This window comes from Leuresthes tenuis, unplaced genomic scaffold, assembly GCF_036924035.1.
Source record: "Leuresthes tenuis unplaced genomic scaffold, fLeuTen1.0.hap1 SCAF_16, whole genome shotgun sequence".
Taxonomy (NCBI): domain Eukaryota; kingdom Metazoa; phylum Chordata; class Actinopteri; order Atheriniformes; family Atherinopsidae; genus Leuresthes; species Leuresthes tenuis.
The window spans coordinates 10,925,793-10,953,634 of record NW_027325370.1 but is presented as its reverse complement, the minus strand read 5'-3'; the positions used below and the strand labels follow the sequence as shown (position 1 = coordinate 10,953,634).

The 27,842-nt window shown below is 39.5% G+C and overlaps 1 protein-coding gene across 4 annotated transcripts in view; it reads right to left on the bottom strand.

Annotated features, from left to right (window-relative positions):
- The window catches only part of LOC140272459 (kazrin-like), a 158,034-nt gene that overhangs the window by 77,196 nt on the left and 52,996 nt on the right, over positions 1 to 27,842 (bottom strand). For all 4 annotated transcript variants that reach the window (XM_072367926.1, XM_072367924.1, XM_072367927.1 and 1 more), the window contains one exon: positions 27,432 to 27,621. In XM_072367926.1, the coding sequence (XP_072224027.1) occupies positions 27,432 to 27,621 (190 nt within the window). The remainder of the gene's footprint in view (positions 1 to 27,431; positions 27,622 to 27,842) is intronic.

The following is a 27,842-nucleotide window of genomic DNA, read 5'->3' as shown; positions in this document are numbered from 1 at the left end:
AAAAAAAAAGGATACGAAAGAAGAAAAGAATTGTTTAAAGAATACGCAAAATCCACTGGTCATGAGAGCAACTGCATGCAAAGTGTGAATATGTCCTCCTTTAATGGGGTGGTAGCATAGTAGAAAGAATGTATTTTAACCCCAACCATGATCATTTTCTAACTCTAACCAAAATGTCTCATCTCTAACCCTAATCTAGTAATGTTAAGGTCTGAAACCAGTCAGGAAAATAAGTAAGTGTATTAGAAAAGTGTTGCAATTTTTTACTGACTAATTAAGGAAAAAGGTGAAGAATTTCATTAACACATCAACTCCTTCACTGTTGAGCTTGCATTGTAGACCGTGACATAAGAAACCTTTCGCAGGTGGAGTGAAAATTTTGTAAATACAAAATCTTTCTCTTCTTCAGCAAGATAATGATCTCAAATACACTTTAAATTAAGTGATGCACACAGGAGGGTTTTGCCATGGTCCTCAAAGTCATACTACAACTGCAAAGAAATACAATTCAAAAGTATTATTGCAAAAGTAATTAAACAAATCTGTCATGTTTCCCTTGATGCCTTTTGGAAGTCAGATCATCTTTTACTGACTGAGCTTTTTATGAAAAGATAATTTGACCAGGCCGTGCAAACTTTTTAAGTGTACACTTTTCTCAAAAAGATCCAACAGACATACTCAACCATATAAAATCTGTGCCAACGTGTAAGTGAAACAAAAAACTCAGAGAGACGTTGTGGCTTTCTCAGACAGAAATCAAAAGGTTGCTTTAGCCTGCCAAGGGTCTTGTCTAATAAACTCTGTCTATGTGCTGTGTCTTCATACACTAAGAGTAGGAACTTTTTTTCACCCAAAGCACTTCATTCAGACATCACATCTTTTGAAACATGAAAGGTAACAGTTGCTGAGAAACAGAACGAACATCTCACATGTCCAAAATTTAAGCACACAAAACTCAACATGATGCCCCGATATGTTCATGTCGATATTGCTTTTAAGGCATCTTTCTTTTTCTTCCTCACCAGTTATTCTTTTGAGAGAAGGCTCCCCCTCCCCCCCAACACAATTTTACACGGCATGTTCAATGAGTCCGTCCCAGAAATGTCAACGTGCCAAAATTAAAGTGTGGGATAACAGGTCATTTTTCGCTTGGTAATTCCTAAAGCTTGTATCAACACTGCAAAAGTGGTTTCATTCAGCATAAGTAAATTAATCTGGGCAACAAAAAAGGCTACAGAAGATGACGTCAGACAACCCTGAGACCAAAGAAGACTTTAACTGTCACAATTCCATTTGCAACCCAAACTGCACTGAGTCCCGTTTACGAGTATTGGCTTTTCTATGTGGACAGCTGAGGGAGAGGTAAATGTGTTTGACACAACAGCGTTGTTGAATTGAGTGCAACTAAAAGCAAGTCTTCCCTACCTGTCACAGTTCTCTTGACAAGTGGATTGCTTTCTTTGGCAAGTAGGACTGCAATGCATTCAAGTGCCACTGAATCTAATCACAGGGACAAACTTAACATCAATTGGCAGCATATGGGTCACAATCACCATAATATTTTAATCCTAATTTTCATCTGTCCACAAAGTAGTACAGGATCAATGGGACTGATCACTGTTCACTGTCTCGATGACAACAGTTTCATTGGTTCACTATGGACTATCACTGTCAGACCATCTGGGCTCATAATGTACCAAACAAGAGTGCTTGTCCCAGCTTAATACGTCTACTTCTATTCATTGAAAACACAATTACTCTTACCCAACCACTGTGCCACATCTGGTGCTCTGCCAATCGGGTGACACAAATCAGAACCCAATATTTAAACCAAAAACATACACAAAAAGATTATTTTGTGTGTTATAAGAGCACCATGGTATAACTTAATCTATATATTGAAAAAGACTAAATACATTTAAAGCTGCAAGAATATTTAGGGTAAAGTAATGAAGACCTGGCATTCTTCTGTAAAAAAGGGATTTCCCAGCCATCCTAACCACCGTCTTCTGGGATACAGTGAACCAGATTAACTCTACTATTTCCAATCCTACAGCAGTTAGCCCCAACACACCAAAAAGCACACTGCCAGCTGAGTGTGCTTGTGTCTGTCAGCCATTACCTCTACTGGTTCCCATTTTTCGAGGTTCAGGGCTGATGCATATCCAGCGTGGCAGCCGGTCACCAATACTACGGCGAGATGAATAGTCCGTCATCCCTGCCCCTCTCTCCCTCTCTTCACTCCTCTCTCTGCCTCTTGCCGAAGCTGTTTGCTCAGCTGTTCCCCTCTCTGACCGCATTTATCCCAGATGAGCGGCACAGTTTACTCCGTTAATCTGTGTGTGAGTGTGTCTGTGTGCGCGCGTGTGTGTATATGGGTGTCTCCATTCAAGGCATCCTCTTAGTCCCCCTCCCCACTCCTGATGATCATCTAAAGACACGCCTTCATCAACAGTCACACACACAGTAACACAACAGACAAACAGCACTCGCAGGCCTGACATTATATGAAGCTTGTTTAGAGCAAGTCTGAAGTTAATAAAATGTCTATGAATACAGTAGAGCACTTTAGGGTGTCATGTATCATGCAGTCACCAATGTCAAGCCAGTGTCTTCCCTCAAAAAATCCCATCGTTTTGTATTAATGTTTCCTAAAAGAGTGAATTCACTGATGAGTAGATGCTTGTTGAAATGGATGTCACTAATCCGAGATTGGTATAGTATTAGCATTGTATTGTATCTCCGATCCTATCCCTTTTATCAAAGTTGGAACAAAATCCCTGACAACAGTGAGATGGTAGGGTTATTGTTGTGAAATATGGCCATCTGTTTTCCATATGCTTACTTGCTACTTATCATAATGCAACCTAAATCTAACCTAAATCGTTTCAGTGTAAAAGGACATATGATAAGAATATTTTGATATACAAAGATACACATTGTAGCAGATACTAGTAATAAACACATATCAGCCACTTACTTTCCGAGTTTTAGGGTTCTGTAAAGTACTTTTACCTAAATTTTTTGCCAACACACATACATTTGCTCACCTCTTTTTTTACATATATCTATTTGGCACTTTTGGACCCAACAGTTCTGGGAACTCTTTGAGGATAACTGGGGACTGGAAAGTTCCCCCTTGATCTACATTTAGTATCTTCAATAGTTGTATCTTTCTTTTTCTTTCATGTAGGCTTAATATTCACCTGACTTCACTATCTGTTTATTACGCTGTGCTTTGTTACATATTTTTAACGCCTACTAGCTTTTGTATTCATAACCAACATCTTACGTGTCGTTACTGGGGGATTTACAAATGGCAAAAGCCTCTGCTACAGTCATGTGTTGGACCAATTCCAGTACAGTTTTGTTATGAATGGCTCCTCTTGTGCTCGGAGAGTATCTACTCTCTACTAGAAAAAAAAACATGTAAAAAATATTAGAAACAGAGTTTAAAGAACTGTGACCATATTCCTTGTGTGGACACAAAAAACAAAGGGGTACTTCTTCTAGTTTTAAATACTTACTGATTTTTAAATGAAGTTGCATCACACATCAAGAATCACACATTGAATAAAAATTAGCAATCATGTGAGGTAGTAATGCATCGCTTGACATGATCTCACAGGGAAGGAGAGGTAAAGCAAAACTGAGAACAGCTTATGGAAACAACAATAAGACAGTTTTGATATTAATGTTTCTGAACACGGGATGCACAATGAAGCGGTGGTTAGCACAGGGTTCCTGTTCCAATCCAGGCTGGGGGCCTTTCTGAGGGGAGTTTGCATGTTTTCCACATGTATGCGTGGGTTTTCTCCAGGTACTTAAGCTTCTCTCACAGTCCAAAAAGATGCATGTTAGGTAGGGGTGGGCGATATGACGATATTAAATTGTGAAGGATTGCAACGTGAAGATGATCCGTAATATCTGTCAAACTGCAGAGATCGTGGGATCGTCTAGGGCACATTCTATTCTACACCGACGCACCAGACGTATTACGTCTTCAACCTGACTGACCAATCACAGCGAATTACGGGCAGTGACGCGCTTTCTTACCCGCCTCCTTGTTTGTGTGTGTAGCAGTAGCCGCATGGAGAGCCATGGCTGAAAGCCAAACAGAAAAAAATTAGCTAAAAAAAATTCCACGTCCATTATATGGAATTGGTTTGGATTTTCCGCAACTGATCAAGTGCAAGCAAATGTAATTTGCAAAGTTTGCACAGAAACGGTTCGCACTTCGGGTGGCAACACGACGAACCTGTTCAATCACTTGAAGAGGAAGCATCCCAAACAGTATGCTGAGAGCCAAACAGCGAGGGGCCCGGCGGCACCGGCACAGCAGGCGGAGGCAGCAGCCAGCATAAGACCAAAACAGACAACATTAACACAGGCATTTTACAAAGGCACATCGTATGACAAGTCAAGCAAGCGATATAAAGAGGTTTCAGAAGCAGTTACCTTTTATCTTGCAAAAGATATGGTACCATTCAAGACGGTAGAAAAGGAGGGGTTCGAACGCCTGCTTCAACACTGTCTGTTTTTCATTTTTCAATTTAAGGTTGTGATGATGTATGTAGGTATGTCTAGCAATTTTCATAAGTTACAGAGGATGTCTGTCTTTTTATGAACCACAGGGGGAAATTATTCTTAACAGTTTCTTAGTAAGAACTATGTAATAAATAACTTAATCTTGAGTTTTATTTAGACTGGGATGTTTCTGTAAAACTGTTTTGAAAAAAAAGAGTGTAATCATTGTACATCAAAATGTATAAGAACAACTATTAAAGAAAGCAAAACTTTTCTTGTGCATAAATGGCCGAAGTAGCCTAATATTTGACAAAATGTGAGCAGTTTTTTTTACATATCATGTACGGACTGTACATCCAAACAATCAAATAACTTCACAACCAACTGTTTAATCAGAGCCTCATGTTACGTATGACAAATGCTTTGTCATGCTGGTACAAACACAGCACGGTCTTTTAGACCCATAAACTGGGTCTGTCAGTATACAGACTGCTGGCTAACATAACAGCAACCAAACATAAGCAATACCCTATTTATCTTAAAGTGTGTGTGTGTGTCTGTGCGTGTGTGTGAAAAGGATTGGGTGTATATAAAAGACTGACATTGTGTCTGATTTGAAGCATTTTACCATTTGTTTGGCAAACAAAGGCCATATAGTACAACTCTTCTGCTCCAAAGGACAAAGCTACTATTCATCCTTTCATGAAAAAAAAATCACTATATACAGTCCCAAATATTTTGTAATCCTTAAAGCCTGCCATTATATCTGTGTTTGTTCAAGTGTATTACATGGCACCAGACTGTCCCACATCTGCATCTTTTCAGGGTCTTTCTCTTGCCTCAAATCTTTCATCAACCTCTAAAAACTCCCCTATAGTCAAAGTGAAACCCCTACCACTCACCCACAGCAGACTCCCTACAAAATTAAACAAATAATCCTCCCCACCTTCTTTGAGGAAACTCTGTATGACTCGTCTGAGATTTATGCCACAGACTACGAAGAAGAGCAGTGGGCAGCAATGAGATTAAATGGTGGCTTTGTTTTTCTAAACACTGGCTGCTTTGCGATCTATCATGTCTGCGCGGGAGGAGTGTGACTCTGCTGTTTCTGTAACTTCTTGCTCGCTGAGAGGCAGACGTGTGCTGCTTTGTGGTGTACATTTTCCTTTATTATAACTTTATCTGATTATTTTAGACAAGCTAAATACGGACACCGCATTATAGATTTCGCAGAATTAGAGAGAAAAAATGTTAGATAGATCTTTGTAACTTTTTAGATGATAAGTTGTTAATTGATCCTCCTTTCTCAATAAATCAGCCTTTTGTTTACTCAAGCTCTTAACACTTAGTCACCTGTTATCATGAGAAAATAAGGCTTCACTTTCTCAAGATCAGAAGGTGATCACGGTGACATCGATAATTTAATTTCAAATTATTGCTGTTATGACAGCAGTCCAGGATCTATAACCATTTAGTCAGCCAGTAGCTTCCCTTCCATCAGTTTATGTTGACGGAAAAACTAGATTTACTACAGCGAACTAGCAAAGTACATCAATCCATTCTCTAAAGAAAACAAGCCTTGGTCTCAGTATCTCAAGATAACAACTAACCAAGATGTATTACAAAACCAATAATGACAATAATTAACCAATTATCAGTCCAAAACAAGCTTTGTCAACTCAAGATAATTAATCGAAAAATGAAGACAAATTTCAAGCTCTGCCTTTCTTGGCTTCTGCATGAAAGCATGCCTTAATAATAATAATAATAATAATAATAATAATAATAATAATAATAATAATAATAATAATGAAAAGAAAAAAAACATATCACAACAAAAGAAAAGAACTGCCGTCCACACTGAGCTCAAAGACAGATAACGTGAAAAAGAAAACTACTAATATTGTCGTCCCCTACCAATTATGCCCCTGATACCATTGCCTTTTCTTCTGTAAAGTCATTGTTTCTGTTTCATAATGTTTCATGAATAAAATGCCATACATCAAGTTGGGCGTGGCTAAATAACTGCTAGAATGAATACAAGCTTTACTAATTCAAAATGAATAGTTATAAAAGCTATCAAATCAATGCAGTAGAACTGAAGAGATAATCTGTTTATCTTCATGCAATCTTCCCCATGTCAAGCTGCTTATGTAACTTTAAGCATCAAGCGTTGGTGAGGAAAGGACTACAGAAGTCTTCAGCTTCAACTAGGTCTGTGTGTCATGACAGAACTTTAGGCTAATTATCCCCTTTCATCCAGCTCTAAATTTTTTCGCACATAAAGCTGGACTATTTTCTAATGCATGTTTGATGTCTTTATTCATTCAACCACTTGCCTGCTTGTTTACTCATTCACTTAACATTTGCAGATGTAATTTTCTCACTCCCTCCACATTCAAAAACTTCAATAACACACACACTGAAAATCGGCTTCTGAGCAGCAGCTAGTTAAAACGACACTTCGCTCTGGTCTTAGAAACATGGCGCTCCCTTAAAAGAGATATCCCACCACCTCACAGTAAACAACCACCACAAACTACTGTTTTGTCTCAACATGTCTCTTGAGCTTACACTGGTCCATTGCCTCATTTACTAGCTCTCCCTGCAGTGCATTCACAGTTGATCAATTTCAAACTGTACCATGCACTGCATTGCTCAATTTTGTTGCTTCGCTTTGACACCGCAGCTTTAGCTCATAAGTGTGGAGTCTCAGGAATTAGTGAAAAGAAGGCTGAGCTGAACCTGCTACACTGGGAGACATTCATCATGTTGGCTGTCTACATGAAACAGAATGAAGATAATGTCAATGACTGTTCATTCTACTTAGTTTGTCAGGTATCACGGTATTTAACTCACACACATTTAGACATCAGTGCAAGCTTTTTATATCCCAACCTTGAAGGAAGTGGCTCACGTTGACCATTAAGTCAGCCACAGTCGACCAAAGGTGGACTCATTGACCGAGTGGTTTTGTTGAGCTGTTCATCACTACCAGGATATTTTAAAAAGGCTTTGCTCACATTTTCCAAGACTCCAGAGGGATTGCTACTAAGCGAAAAACAAAGGAAACACTCAGCCGCTTTTACTTTGCTCCATTCCACTCCGACAACTCCAAATTTAAAATTGTGCTCAGTTTTGGTAGATACATTGATTTCTACTGAAAAGGAAAACTAAACTCGTTCCTCCATGGAAATTGATACACATGGTCACAAAGTGTAACAAGTTGACAGTCCCGTCTGATATCAGACAGTAGTGATGGGGATCTTGGTGGTAAATATAAGAGACTGTGTCACTGAAGAAGGAATATCTACAGACGCCATTTGTTCAGTTACAATCAACTCGTCAGTACGAGAACAGTAAACACTTCCTGTCTGGTTTAGTATACAGAGTGCTACATCTGCCTGAGAAACTCTGCTGCTAATAACGCTACACTAAGATGCAATGGCTGACTCTCCGTTTTAATGATGACTGATGGAGGGCGCAGATGCATTATTACTCGCAGTTCATCAAGTCAACTTTGCACATTAGGAAGTTGAATTAGTTTCCAAGAGATTCTATCAGAGGTAATTACTAGATGAGCAGGGATGTAAAAGGAGGTGGGGGGAGGGGGTATTTGTGGATTAACCCCTTGTCCTGCTATGGGTGTCCATACCCAGCATGTAGCTCGGATACATGTCGAGTGGTTGGTTGTGGTGTGTGGTCAGGACGATCTTAAATCAAGCTTAAACATTCAATTAAAGAAACCCCACAAATAATGATTATTTAGGGAAAAAATGCACTAATTAATGAGCAAACATCAATAGAAGAAAAGTACAGAGAACATTACATGCTTGTTATCTATCTCTCTCTTTCACTCTCCTTCTTCCTCTCTGTACAACCCAGGCTTGTCCACCCCATAAATGTTTGTTAGTTTCTTCTCCTGTTCTCTCTCAGTCCTCCATCTTCCCCTCTTTTCCAATTTTCTTTGTCCTCATCTTGCCTGTCCACCGTTAGCTGCACTGCAGATTGCAGTAAACCCAGAAAATCCTCTTCATCACAGAGTGCAAATACCATCTGCACTGGGTCTGCCCTCAGCCCCTCTTAACAGCTATGCCCTGCAGCTTCTGGGACAACATCAGACAATCTGATATGTGAGCTGTGCAATTTAGACAAAAACATGGCATTGCAGGGCGGAAGCCTGAAGGGTCACATTCACTGCTAAATGTTGCACCTGCACAACTTGAGAACATTGTGTGACTGTAACTTATGCACTGACATTACACCGTCTAAAATTGGTTTTAACACAACAATGTCACCAATTTATCCGACCCTAAAAGACTGGACGTGAAAGTGTTTTGCTTAACCTGAATGTGAAGATGCAGTAGCTCACAATCATTAGACTGCAGTCTTTTTGGTTTTCCTTGACTGAATACATCACAAAAGTCTCAGCTTAAAACATTTTTAGTTTTTATAGTTAAACAAATGTAATGTTTGGTTTCTAAATGGACATAATTGGGATTAATGAAGTCAATTCCCTGCAATATCTGCAATATGATTTTTTTCAAGATAATCTTTACCACTCAGTAGCAACCCACCAACTATGGGCTAAATTTGACAAAAACGTTTATTAAACATCTCTGCTTTACTCCAACCTAACAAGACCCTAAAAACATTTAGGGTCTTGTACCTCAAGTCAGTGCCTACTTTCTCAATATTTTCAGCAGATATTTCCAAACCTTTATCAAGTTCTTTCAGAAACTAAACTCCACAGAAGGCTGCAATTATATTTTAGCTGTAACAAATAGGTTTTTCACAGTTTTGATATGATATATCAGTCAGGCAGCTTTACATTCCTTTCAAAACACTGAAAAGTGGTACTATAACATATGAACAGAATGTCTACAGTGTTTTGGTATACATGTGACAAGCAATGGTGGCTTGTTTATTTTCTTTAGTTACTAGGTTCAGTTCTAACTCTGGAGGATGTTTGTGTCTTGCAACAAAACCACTTCCAGGTTGCCAAAGGAGCCTTTTTTCAGCAAAGCCCTTCCACGCTGGTTCAGTGCCAGTACCTAATCTAGAACCAGCTTCTATATGGATATGAAGTCGAAGCAGCAATTCATATTTGTGAATGTTACACAATGCCTAATTTATAAACCACATTTGTAACAAGGTTTATAAACAAATTACAATAGTTATAGGTTCAAACCTACAGTATATTGAAGGAACCATTTAAAGTGATTTAATGATGTGGCTCTGTGATGAAAATTAAACCAGTTCATAGAAAGCTCTAAAGTTCAACAAGCTCTAAACAGGCTCCAGGACCTGCCCAGCATCTGTACCTGGTTGAAAAAGGGTAGGAGTGACTTGACAATATGCTGGACCAAATCCACAACGCCAGAAGAGATAGTTTGAGCCAAGTACAGTATACTGGACCAGGTAAAATTAATCAGTTATTCGCCTTGGCCAAATTGGGATCACTACATATGAGTGATGCCAGATCACAGCTGAATAAGCAGACATTTAGCCTCTGTTGTCTGGATTCTGCTGGCTCCATATATTGAGTTGTAATATTTCTAAGACACATGTCTTAGAGTTTGTCCTGATTTCAAAGTTAAGGAGAGACAGCCTATTTAACAATGTGTGACAAAACCACCCGTCTGTCTTCCATGTGTGGGCGGGTGTCTGCATGTAATTAACTACCGTAACTAGTAATGACATGTGACTCTGAGGGAGCAGCTGTGGGAGCAAAGCTCAAAGGCATAAATGAAAGACATAGCAGCTTTGTTCCTTTGTCTGAAATTAAGCACATTAATAATTAAACTGAACAATAAATTAAGGTGGCCGGGAGGGCTGGAGGACACAGGTATGCAGTCCAACAACAGAGGAGAAAACAGCAAGCTGCAGCAGTACTAAGAGAACACAGCACAGAAAAAACCACCCTGCCACCCTAACAAAAATAAAAATATATATATGTGTGTGTGTGTGTGTAGATAACAGAAGCCTTTAAGCAACATCCAAAAAAGGAACATTCAAATAAGAGCACATAACATATTGCATGTTGGACTGCTGTCATATGGAAATGTTTGGAATCAAATGAAGGTTTTGAAAGTTCACTGCAAGAGAAGACAAAAAATAAAGCACATGTACACACAAGAGGCTTGCACTCAAGGAAACTACAGGGAGGTGGGAAGGTATACGAGGGTGGTCCAGTGTCTGTAATGAATAGGCCCTCAACAAACAACAAGAATCATCAAAGGCTGCAATGGCTTTGTGGCCAGAGATGGTCAAACGCAGCCCTGGGACTGCCAACCTTGGCAATGTTTGCTTTAGCCAGAGCCTTCAAAGACACTGGGCAAAAGCAGTGCTAGCAACTTTACCTCAGTCTCCATGGAGACAGTGTACTTTTGACTGGGAACTTTCCAGGCTCATTACCAGACGAGGTAGTCGGGCTCTACCTCACTACTTTGCTCTGTTTGCTTCCTTTCCACCCAAGAATTCACAGAAATGCAGGAGTGGGGGAGACTGTCAGAGAAAAAGCAGACAAAGGAGCTAAAAGATGGGAGAAATAATAATAACCCTCCCCTGACTGAAACTGCAAGTAACAGACAGACTAATGTAGAGGGATGAAAGGAGGGAAGCAGAAAGGTTAACAGACAAGGAGAATGAAGAAGAGGACTGACTAAAGGCAACGTTTCTTAAATGTCATCCATTCACGTATCTTCAGAGTTACCAGCGCACTTCCAATAGTCTGTTTGGAGAGAAGACGACAGCAGAGGGACAAGTGGACTTACTGAACTCAGGGTCATATTTATGAGGAGCCATAATTACCTTATTTCTCACAGAGAAATATTTAAAACAGTCCTTTGGTTAATCATCCTCACAAAAAATGGACCACACTTTTGTGCGTTAGAACCCAAAAATCCAGGCCAAAACATCTGCTAATGACCTCATTCATACTGCTTATACTACAATTTCAAATCAAACAAATCTCAAATATCCAAGTAATCAAAGTGAACTCAACCATTGCAAACCATAAGCCATGCTGTTAAGATGTGCAGATGTAAATGCCTTGAAAAGCAGAGCAAAGATGATGAAGACAAGGGTATGAGCAGCCACTTGGCCACTGGCACAGACCTACTGCAAGAAGCGAGTTAGACTAATGAAGCAGAAAATAGAAGAATCCTCAGCCTCTTATCTACCCGCTAATCAAAATCAGTTCAGCAAAACTAAAGGGAAACAAATGAGATGGAGTGAAATGAAAGGGGGAGCAGAGAAAAGCTTGAGGGTCTCTATAATCTTCATCCTTTCCAATCACAGCCAAGTCTTCTTACTGCTATCAGCATTCCTAAATACTTCCCATCATTAGCTAGCTAGCTCCCTCACTATTGCTATCATTCTCCAGGGCACCTCTCTATCTGTAATCCAGTCAGACAGCTCCATTTAGCGTGTCCAGGCTTACAGGGGCCAACATTCTTTCCCCTCCTGTGCCCACCACTGTGCGAGAGTCCAGTTTGGTTTTGATCTATTTCTGGCACTACGCTGCCTCTCTTCTCATCAGTTCTACTAATTTCAGCCTCACTCAGAGGCCACTGTAATATACTAACGAGCAAAGAAAACTCACAATTCTTCTCTCAGTGCCTTCAGAGGCATGCACAATGCCATGCTCAAATCTCTTATAAGTACAGAGACACTGTTGCTGAGTTTCCACAGAGGGAAAACCATCCTGCTTACCAATAGAGCCCAACTAGATCTTTTCTGGATGATTACTGTCCCTTCATTTTGTGGATCTGCTAACATTTTAGAACGAGTTGTGCATACTTATGTTAAAGCGTGTGTGTGAGCTCTGATTGCGTTATCATGTGGCTATGATAACTGTGCCACTGGACTGGAGGCAAAAACACTCACAGAGTGACTTTAATCCTCATGCAACCCTCTGATCTCGAGCTTTAAAGCAAAGCCCCCACCTGCCTCAAAGACCTAAGGAAGTCAACAACTTTATGCAATTGTGGAGTTATCTAATATAGTTTTAGAACTTGGCACTTTAATGCTGCACCTTTTATTTAATTTCAATTTTGGTGAAGTGGAGACAGTTTACCAGCCCAAATGCTTATGTCTGGATTGTATGCTTTCATGACTATTTCTATACTACACAAATAATTTCAATGTATACACTGTGAAACAAAAGTATCAGATGAACTGTCAGCATAACAAAACACCAAATCAGCACCACGCTTTAACTGTCAAACCATTCTGCAGTGCATTAACAATAAATGAGAGAAGCAGCATAGATAACCTATCACTGTGGTTGTTCACAGTGATAGTTGTGTACAAGTACAAGTTGTATGTGTTGTTACTGTTTCAAAGGAAGAGAACATCTAGCCTGTGCTATTTCCCCAGCATGATCACCATTCAACTTCCTCTTTCATAGCCATGGGCCTTTTGTTACTAAGACTGCACATTTACCTCCTTACAGAACAACTCTACTCTGCACTGAACAGCATGGATTGAGCTGCAGGTGGAACCAAAAAAGCAATGACGTTTTTTTTTAATCTCTGAGTAAGCGCAAGATTACATAGTGACCCAATCAATACTTGTGTTGCATTTTCTTCCATAACAAACATGAACAGATGTTTGTGCCATGCAAAAACACAAGTTACCTACAACATCTGCCCAAAACTCTGATCAGATCACATGTGGGCGTTTCTTCAATAAGTCAATTCATATCCCCTCGTGCATCTCAAGTGATCTTTTCTGATTACATCTCACTTTCAAAGTCATTTTAATCATTTAGTTTGCTGGCAATTAAAGGAGAAAAATTAAAACAATACAGACTGGATATATTCCTTGGCATTTTCGCAGCAACATTTTAATACCAGATGTTGAGTATAGCTAATTACACATTTGCACACACACTGCTAAGAAAAGGTGTTTATACACCTTCCAGGTTTAGCTGACAAGATCTCGCTGCCTCTGCAATTCATCAGTTCTTAAATATACTGTATGTATAAGACAGTAACTGCCTAAAACATGTAAGAAGGCCAAGAACTGCATTTCACTTCATTTGCAGAGGAGAAAATGAGATTGATTTTCTGAAATGTGAAGCTGAAATGAGGCTCCATCAAAGATCTCGCAATACACCAGCACGTAAGCTAACTTCAGCATCGCCCAGCTCAAAGAATCAGATTTATGTGAAGGGTGGAGTGATGATAAGCAGCTTGTAACTGCCAGGGCAGTACACCCTCTGAGAGAACCAAAGTTTCAGCCCCTCAGTGGACTGATTTTCTGAATGCAGTGATAGTGTTCAAGATCTTCGACAACATTTTTTTATCTAATACTTTCAGAAACTATTACTGGACATAGCTGGGATTACCAGATATTTGAGTCTCGATTCCTCCACTGGCATGCTTGCACTGTGTCGATGTATGTCTGTTGAACTGCTCATTTTCTTGTCATCATTTTGAGACCCAATTTCTTTTACTACACTTGTCTGACATATAACAAACTCAGAATGTAGATTTACCTTTACTCAGAATTTAACTGTGTAAAGCATGACAGCTCTTGCAGCTATAGCTACATGAACATAGAAAAGAGAGTGTCTTTTTTTTCCAGAAAGGTCATTTAGAAACATTTATTTCTCTTGTAATAGTTCCTTTTTAAACTGGCTTCTACTATTATACTTTAACAAAGCTTTGACACAAAATGGTCTATCACACTGTGTAAACCCCACTGACAGTGGTACTTTTGCAGCAGATGTACTGAGTAGCAAGAACTCTAAAAGGCCAACAGTCAATGAATCAATGGTTAACTTTGGCATCACGGTGTGGAACATACGCCTGGAAGCAGTTCTCTGTCACCCCAAGCACCATATCAGAGCACTAAGCCTATTGTGAGTGAATTTTGTGGGAAGATGCACGCAGCTCAGGCTGGCACATCACTACTGACAAAGATCGATTGACTGTCAGATGACGGTCTTAATTCCACTTCACGTTGTTCCACGTTATTTCGACTGCCATCAACAGCTGCCTTTTCAGGAATCTACTCTAGGAAAATATGCAGAGAGAAAACACTGATGACATTACAAGCTGAAGAATTATGTGACATTAAAGGCTGAGGGTTCCTGGCAATCCATCAGTGAATTTTGAAGCATCCAAATAAAGTTGGTGTGAGCGGTTATGTGATTGATTTTCGAAAGCAGAGCCAAAACCTTGTTTAGTGATCTAAAGGATATAAAATCCAATATAAGCAGCTTATTGATTTGAACATCAGTCTCTAGGATATATCGTGTGCGGTCTAACACCAAAATTTTAACAGAGGCACAATGTCATTAATATTTGTGAAGAAGGTGCGTCTCTCAAGGCAGTAGGACCTCTTCATATCAATTTACAACTCATTTACAATACATATGGTAATTATTTTGTACCGACCTCTATAAATTAGTAGTTTGTTGACAGCCTGCCTTACATGTACGATATTCTAATATGTATTTGTGCTTAGATTTTCTGAGTTGTTACACTATTTAGCAAATTGGAGTTAAAAGCATGCTCGACGAAAGAAAGCTGTTATCATTTTAAAAAAATCAGATGCTTCTTTTGGAACTAATGATCTTTTCTGAATCACTGTTAAATATTTAAGAAAGTTTCAAAGAATAGTCATATGTGTGCCTATCTAATAACAATTTACTCAGTTCATTCGATTTTTCATTAGGGGGAGGTACAAAGAAAAAAACAAGAGGCTAACTACTCCTAAAATGTGTTAGCAAATATGAAAGTTGGAATCATTTTTATCAGGTGTGTTGTTTATTACACACCCTTTTGAACTCAGAGTCAAGCATTATTCAATTAACATCCAAGCTGCCAAGTTAAGAAATTGGTGGCACAGCAGATCAAAGGCTGGCATTTACAATATCCATAACCCTGTATATGGTGCCTGTTAAATAGTGCCATCAGCTTCCTATAAAGATAATGGCCTTGTAGATCCTGCCAGTGAAAAGCTTTAGCTTTGTATTTTATGGTCTGTATCAGATATCAATTCTGTCTACACAGCCAAGCACATCAATTAATGACCACAGAGCATCCCAACACATGCATCATTCACTGCACAAAGTAAATAACCCAGCCAGGCTCAATACGTGTTTGTGTGTTGCACACATACACGCAAACAACAATGACCCTTGGAAAAGGGCGTAAATCCAACAGATCCATATTAACCTTTTCATAAATTTACAGGCTTTAAGTTATATTGTTCACTGAGTCTCAATAAGACATTCAACATAACAACTCCTGAAACTGTCATCTTTTTCTTTCCTTCATCTATCTGAAGTTCTGCAAATTAAAGAGCGGTGTAAATTGCCATCATTCTTCTTTCAAACCGTACCACATGGGCTTCAAGTACCCAGATGGACTGTCAAATGATTCATTTTGAAATCCCCTCAGATGGCAAACCTCCTTCACAGCATACTTCTTTCAAACAAGAGGCTGAAGAGGCAGAAAGACTGTATGTTTCCCTCACATATCAGCAAGCTACCAGCTGTCAAACCAACGGCTTCTCTTGCCAGAGGATTAAGACCCTAAAGGTGCAGAGTGACTGACACATGAAGATATGAAAATCTTGCTTTCCCTCTCAACTTTGCTTTGAACTCTGGATGAACTCGCCAAGTTTGCATGGAAGATAGGGAAAAAAAAGTCTTTACTTGAGAGAGATGAGTGTCATGACTACCTCGACACTGACAGAGCAGTTGGTAGTACCTGTCTCTTTATGATGCCTCACTATAAAAATAAATTGGATGTTGCATAACATTTAAGAACATTTTTCATTGGCTTTATGAGACATTATAAATGATTAGGTAAGAAAACTACATGTTTTTGAAAGTCTGCCAGCAAACAAGCTAGACTTGTTAGTCAAATGAGGGCCAAATGTATTCACTCACCCATCCAAATAATTAAAGTAATTTCCATGGCCACAGGTGTATAAATGCATGCAGACTGCTTTTACAAACCGGATGCTGAGGCGTATAGTGCACAAAGGTCGCCAACTTTCTGCAGAGTCAATCGCTACAGACCTCCAAACTTCATGTGACCTTCAGATTATCTAAAGAACAGTGCGCAGAGAGCTTCATTGAATGGGTTTCCATGCAGCTGAATTAAATCCATACATCACCTTGCACAATGCAAAGCATTGTACTCAGTGGTGTACAGTGGTGGAAACAGTTTGGGGATGGTCCCTTCCTGTTCCAACATGACTGCGCACCAGCGCACAAAGCAAAGTTCATAAAGACATGGATGAGCGAGTGTGGTGTGGGAGAACTTGACTGGCCTACACAGAGTCCTGACCTCAACCCAAAAGAACACCTTTGGGGTGATTTAGTGCGGAGACTGTGAGCCAGGCCTTCTAGTCCAACATCACAAATGCGCTTCTGGAAGAATGGTAAAAAATTGCCATAAACACACTCCTAAACCTTGTGGAAGAGTTGAAGCTGTTATAGCTGCAAAGGGTGGGCCAACGTCATATTAAACCCTATTGATTAAGAATGAGATGTTACTTAAGTTCATATGCATGTAAAGGCAGATGAGCAAATACTTTTGGCATATACAGGCTATATAGTGTATATTTCTGTAAAATCTGCACAACAAATTGAGCAAGCAAGCAATGAAAAATAGAGATGACTCACAAACATCTTATGCAGAGGTCAAATATAATCAAGAAATTAAAATGTCTTAACCATGAGATTATTTAGCTCAAGAGTAAAGGGGCTGCAATGACAGCCACGCACTAGTAGCGTTATCTTCCTCCACAGCATGCATATAGACAAAAAGAAAACCAAGAATCATATTCATCAATATGACAGGCACAAAATCTGAAAACATGTTACACCACCTAATACAGAGCCATTGCACAAAGCACAGACTATAACAGAAATGTATCCAGGACACACAAGAAGTACTGGGATACACCTATTTTTGCTATGGTGAGCCAACCACTATTCAAATCTGTAAAAAAAATTGTCTAACCCTGGGTTGTTTAGATTATTTAGAAATTAGTCAAGTTATCAAGCTTTGTGTAGACTTTGTTTGAATCCTTCAACAGGTTACTTGGAAGATACTTGAGCACAGTCGATACTGCAAGATATGAGAGTAGCCAAGATTGTAACCAGCAAGCACAGCCTGTTTTACTGTTAATTATGTGCACTTACCTCAGATAATTTCAATATGCATGATAATAATTAGCAAAATGACAAAAAACAAACAAACAAAATTTGCATTTCAGCTCATTTCACCAAATCAATTTCAATTAGTGGTCATGACATGTAAGAATGTCAAACCGCTGATTTGGAGGTCATGTGGTTTAGGATTAAAGTTCATGTAACTTGATTGAGTGTCAAGCAATGCCTTTAGATGCGTTGCCCTAAACAAACACCCCTGCCTATTTAGGTCTTTGATGGCGTTTACTTGCCTGCATCTTGATACACAGCAAAGATGCAGTTCAGATCATTAATTAAATTGCAGTTTAAGTCAATTATCAAAGCTCGGGAACACTAAAAATCAAATGTCTAATATGTACCAACTGTGCAATGTCTTCACTAAAGAACCTAAGCTGTACTCCAACAAGCTATACAGCAAATTATAAATTCAGATCAAAAAAGTGAAAGACGATAATGGGACAGAACAAGTCAACCTATTTTGTTTTTTTTGTTTTTTTTCCAGTAATTTCTGAGAAACTTCTGTCTTTACAACCCAGGATGAATATTTTTAGTCATTTCACTCTTCTGACGCAAAAACAACTTCAAGAAATCAATATCCATTTTGACTGAGTGTAAATGAGCTGTTTTCCTGAAGCTTTCGAGTGAAGAACTGTCAAAATAGAAAAACAGAAAGTTCCCCGTTTGTATTTTCTGTAATAAACAGTGCACCAACCCATGGAAAATAGTTGAATTAACTTCAAACTGGGTAACAAGTTTGGATCAGCAAGACAACTTTGACAGTGGTTCTTGGGGCTAATGATAGCTTTTGCATGTGCAACAAGAATTAATATCAACAGAGAAATTAGGACATTCAATTTGAGTGAATATTCCTTTTTTAAATTCCATGAAGATTTTTTAAATGTAAGACTTGTTTACAACAGTGGGGCTGCATAGAATCTGAGGAATATTATGCAGCCATAAAAAAGCCTTACATCTTGATAATATGATAAAGATAGCACATTACACAAATTTAGAAACTCATACTTCAGTTGCTTAACAGTGTGGAAAATCTACACTCCAAGTCCAGGGGAATTTAATCACAAATGCTTCAGCAGATGAAATACAACTTTCAACTCATTTTTCATAGCTGATAGGAGCAAAAAAGCAAAAAATGTGGTTAATGACACAAAGAAAAAAATTAATGAGGTAGATGATGAAAAGTTTCCCAAGACAAGCACTGTTTACTGTAGAAAAGAAAAAAAAAGCACCATAGATAATATTTTGTATCTTTATTATAGGAGGGAAATAACCCACACACTAAAACGTCATTTTTATGGTCTACATAACATATCTATTTATGTACAATCATGTTTGCTCTTCTTCAGTGTGATGCCAAGGCTGGGATAACACACACATCTGCTCTCCCCTCTCTGCCCTCCCTAGCCACTGAGCCCGTCATCTTCATATGTCACTCTCACACTTGCATTGCCCTTCCAATCCACTGGAAGCTTCATCTAATTTGTCAGTGTTGGCATACACATGGCTCAAGATGCCTCTTTCTCTTTGTACCACACATACCCTGTCCCTCCTCCATTATGTCCTGTCTGCACCAGCAGGCATTACTATACCTGATGGTGGGGGCCACCTGCCACCACTGTGACATGCAGGCTTGCCCGGTCTGCCTCTCAAACCCAGCAGGCACCAGCTGGCTGGACAGCCTGCATGTTGATAGATGGACAATGGGAGGCTGGATGATCACTCATATCAACAACGGCCAGACTCCACTAAATGACCAAAACAAACACAGACACATCCTTGTGACTGCTGATAAGATCATTAGAAACAAAAACAAGGGAGATAAGGAATTATCTTTTCAAACATTATATATGAAATTATGCCAGACTTTGTGAGGCTTGATTATGTGGAAACTGTGAAATGGGTATTACTTCAGAAGCAATAAAAATAGATCAAACATTAAAGGCTTTTCCTTCTTAGTCATACCATGTCCACACATAACGCAAGTTATGAAATCTTGCATTGCAAATCATAAATACAACGATGCATCTGCATCCACTGACTTCTGGCTCACTGTCGCTGGTAATCTTCACAGCTGCACATCTGGTTTGAGCAAAAGTGTCTAACATGATCACAGCTTAAAAAAAAGAGAAACTACAGTCAGACAACTTTATTAATTGTCAGTATATCTCAATAATGAGCTATTATGTACGCTAATGAGAATTGCATGCTCCAATCTAAGCATCATGCCAAGTACAAAATGTGGGAGGTGGACGGGAGTGTTTGACATAACTATAGCTACCTTGGTGTCAGCTGTGTTCGAGTGCCTCTTCAGTCCCACTGATCCATGTCCCTAAACATTACACGTCATTGCTTTGGGCTGAGAACATAGCATCCTGTGCCCTTTTTCCACAAGCGATGTAGCAATTTGAAAGCAGTGACTCGCCAACACAGAAACACACTCACAGCCCCCCTGACTGGTCCTTCTGAGATGGCGAAAGCCGTTTGACACATGAGTAGAGGCTTTACAGAATCACTGATCCGAGATTCCACTCTATTTGTCAGTTCCTAATCGGTTGCAATAGGAGGAAATCTGAACCAGGATCAGCTCATAGGTCTGAAATTGCTCCTGGGCAAGCAGCCTGAGTGGCTGTGCAGTACTTTTGTTCAGCCATATCTGCACCCAAAGTACTCTAATCATCTTGGGATGGAGACACTATGTTATCCCTTTGTAGGTATGCAAAATCAACACCCAGTTGTAGACCTGAAGAATACTGAATGATGAACACTGTTTAGCATTAAAATGTAATTACCAAAAAAAGTGTTTTTATTACCATATCATTAACTTCTTTATAGTAATTTATTGGGTTATCAATGTTTAAAATAGGGATATTATGGGATACCAAGCAAAAACAAGGCATTACTAATCAAGTAAGGCTGAAGCTTTTTGTAATGATCACATGTGGAGTACAACATTGATCTCATGCAATGCAATTCAACACAGGACACAGGAAATACATGGAGGTGAAATTGACCTCTTTATCATTCCTACCAACTACTACTACCATAAATACAAGACGAACAGAGGATATGTCATTCTTCATCATGCAACGCCCAGTCCACCCATCCTCTAACTGCACTTTATTGTGAATAATTTCTGACAAAAATTTTGGAAGCCCAACAGCAGACCTCACCCTACTCACTAAATCCCCATCACATCACACTAACCACTGAGGGGGCTACATGCTTGACGAGCACACTTTTTCCTCATCTCACATCTCAGCCTATTACGAGCCTTTCTCTGGGGCTACAAAGCAGGCCTATCAGCTGAGGCACAAATACTGTACAAAACAAAGCCAATCCAAAGGTACATTTGTAGTGGTTGCAGTGTAAAAACAACAATGTCCACCACCCACAACTACCCATTAATTAAATGTTCTATCAGATTAAAGAGAATTTTAATCAATGTTAACAGTGGTCTGTCTACATGGAGCATGGAAATACAGAATATTCAAAATCCTTATCCAAATGTGGGGAAAATGACATTTACATTGTACATTCCTTCTTTCTCACCCTGTGCCTTCACAGTTTTGCAAAACAAAGATCAGCGTTTGCACTTTCCTGCCATTTGAATATGTGCAATGTCACAGATTACCGAGGACACTTACTGGAGCCATCTGCTGCTGTGTTTGAAAGCGTGTGTTAGCATTACTTTTCAGGACAGGCGGGCTGAAGGACATAGAAAAACACAAATTTACATACCCAAGAGCTGTTCAGACTGCTTAATGTAGACTGACCAACCCAAAACATCAAATATATACGATGCGCCTGACTTACCTAAATGTGGTGAGGAGAACAAATTATCTATCCAAGATAATAAAAAAGTATCTGAGTATAGCAGTGAATGGGTGAGTTAATTAGTACAAGGGCTGAAATACGATAACTTGTGTGTCAAGGCTTGCTGATAGCTTATGTCTATGTGGAAAAGTGTTTTCTTCCATATTCAATAATTTATGACAAGGTCAAGGAGAGGTGTGTCTGTGGCAGCACTGATTGTGTAGTCATCCAGAATATGGTGAGCACACATGTAAGACAGCACGTCATACATTTTGAATGTATAGTACATGATAATCACCTAGTAAACAGCTAGATGCATTGAATGACCTTTAAGCATATGCTATCAGACTAACATCACTCATCAGTGGCATACTTTATAGACAAGTAATTACAACCTTCAGCCACATTTTCAGGATTCAGCCTCAGTAATCAGAACTACTTATTCCACAGCTTCCATTGGTTGAAGAATCCTTATTTACATAGAAAACATTAAGAAAGTTACTACTCTTAATGCCAGAGGAGAAGTTGAATTACGTTTGCTAAAGGCAACTGTGTCGCATCCATTTTTCAGTGCACGTTTGAGGTCTGCTCTGATGAGTTAACATCTGTTCGGGACTCTGTCAAATCAATTACCATAAAATGTGCCATAAACATGAAACCTGAGGAGGACTATAAATTTTTCACACAAGTCATTAAGTTTCTCATCCCCATGGAGAGTTATTCTAAAGTAATCTCAATAGACAAAAATACAAATGAGATTTGGTGCCATTTTCACAGCTTGAGGTAATTTGTTACAGTCGTTTATGACTGCATTACCATGATATAGCTTCCGTCCTCTTTTGTCTTCGTTTATCAGTCACAGAACGGACATTTTACACCAAATGGCTCTATGAGTGAAACCAGCTTTACATTTACACCTCTTCCTCTAATCATAAAAGGGAGTCTGATAGGCTACAAAGGAAATGGCATGTTGCAAAATTTCAAGTTTTGCAGACCCTTTCTGAAAAGACAAAAGGCAGTGGAAAATGCAATTAATGAAAAAAAAAATATATATAGAAATATTTAAAACCTATATCTATATATAAGATATACGGGCGGCCGTGGTGAGAGTGGTGAGAGTGGGTCGTCCAATTACCTGATGTGTTGTGTACGTGTGTGTTCAGTAATTAAAAAAAAAAAACAAACATAAACAAGCAGTTGAGTAATTTCATGTATTTCGCATGAAATTTTAAGGCTGAAGGTTCTGCTGTCGATCGTATAGTCCCAAGCCTAAATATGATAAGAACACTGTGGACAGATATTAGAAAGGGATCCATCACAGACAACCCAAGAATCGCATATAAATAGACAATTTAGCAGAAAGAATGAGTGAATAACCTCAGAATAAGAACCAAAAGACTCATGGTTGGCTACAAACTGAAATATTAGCTAAAGATGGTACAAGTATTGTAAAAGTAAGTAATTGTAAAAGATAAAAACAAAGAAATAACAACAATAATCTTGTTTAAAATATTCTATGAAATGAGTCTTATTTACATGCTGAACCAGAAATGTTCACAACATGGAGATCCTGTTTTGCCTACAAATGTATGTTATGACACAGCCTATATTTTTGGGTTAACAGTGCATCTCTCTGAGAAGGAAAAAGTCAAACTAAGTAAGATACAAAAATAAAGTAAGAGAAATCTTAGCAAACACAGCTGGAAACAAATTCTCCACACGTTCAAGCACCAAGCTGTGGAAGTGCTCAGCTGCATGTTCTGTGAGCAGTATGTTTACATTTGAATGTGAGTAGGAATTAGGAGTGCAAGTCACGTTTCAGTTTAGGCACGTGTACATGCTGCACATTGGGAGAATACAAATGTCCAAACTCCTCTTCACAATGGTAATGAAGCATTTACTCTGAGAGTAGTGTCTCTCCAATATACTGACAGTTGAAAGTTAACGCTGCACACAGAGTGACAGGAGCCCCACTGTGCAGAGAGGATCTGCACTCACGCATAAAAATTGTAATCACAGACTAGAGTAATTTCACCGAAATGCCAAGTTACCTTAGTGGGCCTGATATGATACAAGAAAAGTCAGCATACAAAAAGACTGTGTACGTTTGGTTTCACAGCAAGAGGACATAAAAAGCACATTAAATATTTCTACAGCAGTTTCTGGAGAGCCTGGGGCTCACAAGCACAGGGCTGAGGCAGAGATTTGCTGCCCGCTCCCACTGTAAGATGCCAGTAGGTTCTGCCACACAGCTGGTGAAGAACGGCTTAGCCTCTTCAAAACCTGTTCGTATTAATAGGTGGCCAACACAGTACTGCAGTGCATCGAGGTTATGGATTAAGCCTGTCTCATCTGTGTAACATTTGAGTGATTTATTGGTAGAAATACAACATGATATTTGTTTTTGCTATAGTAAAAACCTGAAAAAGGCTCGTTTTCAGGTTTCTATTATGGTAGTTGCACTGTTCAACCCTGAACCATGCTTTACAGCCATGTTACTACAATAGCCCAGAAGGGACAAACCAAACACTGACTAATAGCAGGCCACTGCTCTGTTTTCACCTTTAATGTAATTTCAAGTGAAGTGGTGGTCATTTCATTGGTTGCAGTTTTCTTTTTGAGCCATAAGAGCTGTCAGATGCCGGATTAAAATCCTTGATTCTTTTTTTACTTTAATTCAAGCACTGGCAAATGATATTGAAAGCATGAGTGGCTTTCTAATGCCTTGGATAGTCTTTTCTTCACTTCACAAGGAGTAACTACTTTAAGGCAAATCAGCTCCTGAAATTGCTCATCCTGTTGAATGTCAATGGCCAAAGTGGCTTTTTACAGACTGGATTTTAGAGCATATGCTCTCAGCAATATTTTAAGTTTGTCTTTGTATCAATGATACAAAGCAAAGAAAGAAAATCCTTTATATTAAAATATAAACTAGCCCTAACTAACTGTTGATCTCCTGGATAGCCCTTATACCAACTGATTCATTTTCATGCATATTTGCTTAACGCATTGATAAAAATCAGTAAAAACTTCATGATTGCCCTCTTGTCATGTAAAACATTTTGATGTGCTTTAAATAGAAATTTCCTGGCTTTTGTACTCAAATACATTTAATTTTAGCCACAAAACTTACTTATAAACTAATAAACATTATCATCTTAAAATCCCAGGAAGCCTTGAAGCAGCTACTGAAATCAGCTACTGAATATCTTCCAATTTTATCCAAATCTTGCATCCATATCTGTAAAAGCATCTCTTTAAAACCCCACCTAAGCTCAGCAGAGGAGGAAAATTTGGCGAGGTAACTGTTGTGGCATATTTAAATCTGTGCAGTTTTCATTTTTGTTTTCATTGAATGTGTCACACCCAAATGTGGGACAGGTTTTTCCACCTGTTTGAATAACTCTGAAGAGGCTGTAGCTGGTCCTTAGAATAAATTAATAGAAATTTTTTGACCACCACAACCATTATCTTTAACTTTATAGAGAGTAAAACTAAAGTACTTCTCAAAATACCAATAGCTAAAAGTCAACAAAGGCCTACAAATATGGTAGAAAAGGAACTAGAGAGGACTTTTCATTCCAGAGTGGAGCCTTACATCGTTCCCACACAAAAAGAGAGGTTTAAAAGCATGACACACAGTCACAGGCAGAAGTTTTAGCTTGTTTTATGGCTGCTCAGAATTTTTCTAGAAAAGCAGCCACATCACACCCTAAGAAAGCTAAAAGTCTCCCATTTAAGTTATTGGGGATGAAGAAGCTATTAACCTAAAGGTGTAAGACAGCTTTAGAAAAAGGTTGAGGGTTGTGTCTGTATGTGTTTAAGAAACAGCTGTGAGCATACGATTCTCTCCAGACCACCTCAAACAGGTAGAACATAAAGAGCTTCCATTTATTCATAACTCTGCAATCACTGAGATGAATGTAACATGCAAATCCAATACCCCCTAGGCAAGAGAAATGCAATTAAGGTCAGCTAGCCTGCTAGCAAGGTTAGTGCTGCTGGTAGCTAAGTGCCAGATACTGTAGCACCCCCCAACACAGGTTCCCTCTGCGCTCCCACTTTGGCAGCTGTGCAATGAACCAGCAACCCTTACCACACACCTTCTTTCCCAACACAGCCACTGGTGATAAATTACCAAATCCCTCTATCCCCAGTTGTTTCTATTATACACCCTAAGCTTGTAAAGAGTGGTGAGTAAGAGAGGCAGGGGGGTTGAGAACAGACAGTGGGTGTGAGGCAGAAAAAAAAGGCTTGTTGACTGAGACAATGATAGAGAGGCGATATACGGGCCAAACAAAGGCAAGGAATAGTTACCATAATGTTTAGTATCAGAGGGACATGTGTGCAAGTCATTTCTGAAGAAAAGTAAATAAATAAAACAGAAAGGCAACAAGAAATACAGAGCACTGCATTTCTAAATTATGTAAATCTAATAAATCTGACTAAAGTTGACTTGAGAGAGATCCACAGACAGGTGTCAGCTCCTTCAGAAACACTGCATCTATCACAATAATGGGCCAGTCAGGAAGTGTTTTTCTGCAGTCTTTGTAATGTAAATGTGACTTTTATGTATCTTCTCACGGATGACTGTGATTCCACTGCTGAGCATGCACATCGCAGGAATCATTTCAGTTGAGCTGAGAAGTAGCAACAAGGGACGGTGACATCAGTGATCCAACCCCAAACCCCCCCCCCAGAGGAATGCTCGTCGTCCCTCACGCTGGCAAACACACTGCTATGGAAACAGCAGGAATGTGAGCATGCATCAGTGTTAAAGGGATAATGCAAGGCATACACACAGAAGAAGAGAGACATAACTGAAAAACAAAGCCACACGGTCAGTCCATTGAAAACAATGCTGACACTTGTTCAAACTGCCCGTGTTAAACAGCCTGTGCTCACATTTTCCTCTTTTAAAAAGCACAGCAGAGGTCAACTGAGGACTAAATAACTCACCGTCAGTAAAAAGGGAAAGCTAGCCAATAGGTTTTTAATGTTGGGGAGGAAATAGTGCAGGTCTATTACTGAGCTTGATCTCGGAAGTGTCTGAGGGAGATGTGGTTTCACAGCAGAGTGCTGCCAAAGCCGATGGAACGTATCACATCAGACAGCTCACTGTACCAGCTGACTGCTATGGAAACAGCAAGAGTGAGAGCGTATGTGTGTGACAGAAGTTGAAAGAACATGGAAACCCAAAGGCGCACGTACCCACACATGCTTATGCAGCCAACCATGCTTATGCATGTACACAGAAACTTAAGCGAACATCTGTTCCTTCTCTATTTGTCAAACCAAGTGTAAAAGTTTAAAAAGGACAAACAAAGCTGCTGCGGCACACACTTCCATACACAGAAGACAGATTGGGCAGCCATTCAAACAGCTCAGTAACAGTAACCCACGGCAACCCTAAAACCAGCCCTCTTTTCCTTCCTTCTCAAGAGACACAGATCCTCTGCCAGTTAAGGGTGAACCAAATGAACTAGCACACAGAGTGCCTGAGAGTAAAAAGACGCTGTAACTTTACCCACTCTGCCCTTACTGAAGTGCAACACCACCCCCCTCTCAAAGGTTCAGGGGTTAATTATTTAACAAGAGAGGGGATTTGTAGCAGAACTGAGAGTGGACACAAGCCAACACAAACCTCTCACCTCTTTTGTTCAATTCATTGACAACCTGACTTTTAAACATGCACTTTTCTAATGAATAGTGGAAGGAGGGGCAGACTTTTTCAGCTCACTTTTCGCTAACATCCATAACAAGCAGCAATGCAACAACACTTTGCAAGATCACACACAGCTCCTCCAATAGGGTATTCCTTCTTCTCCACATGTTTGGAGCTTCTCAGCACACTGTTAGGCTCACTCCACACTCCAAGTGGTTTTCTTACCGTTGTGGTTGTGCTGCAGCGTCTCAAGCATGCTGGCAGAGGAGTCTGTTGCTCCCAGCTCGGTCAGTCTGCGGCTGGTGGCGCTCAGCTCGGACCTCAGGTTGGTCACCTCCTGGCTGGCTGACTGAATGGCCCCATCAATGCGATGGGCCAGCTGCTTGTTGTCATCCATCATTTTCAGGATTTTTGCCTGAGGGAGAGAGGAAAATCCAGACACGGTGTCATGCTGACAAGCTGACCATTTCCTAACAAGGAAGGTGTCCCTGGTAAAAAAATCCTCCTCTTTCAATTTTATGACAGTTCTCCCTCCGTTTCAATGAAAAGACCAAGTTAAATCCTCAAAGCAGTTTGTCCTTTCCCTTAAAGAGACGCATCTGGCTCAGGGGAAATGTATGCTGGAGGGAGTGTGCA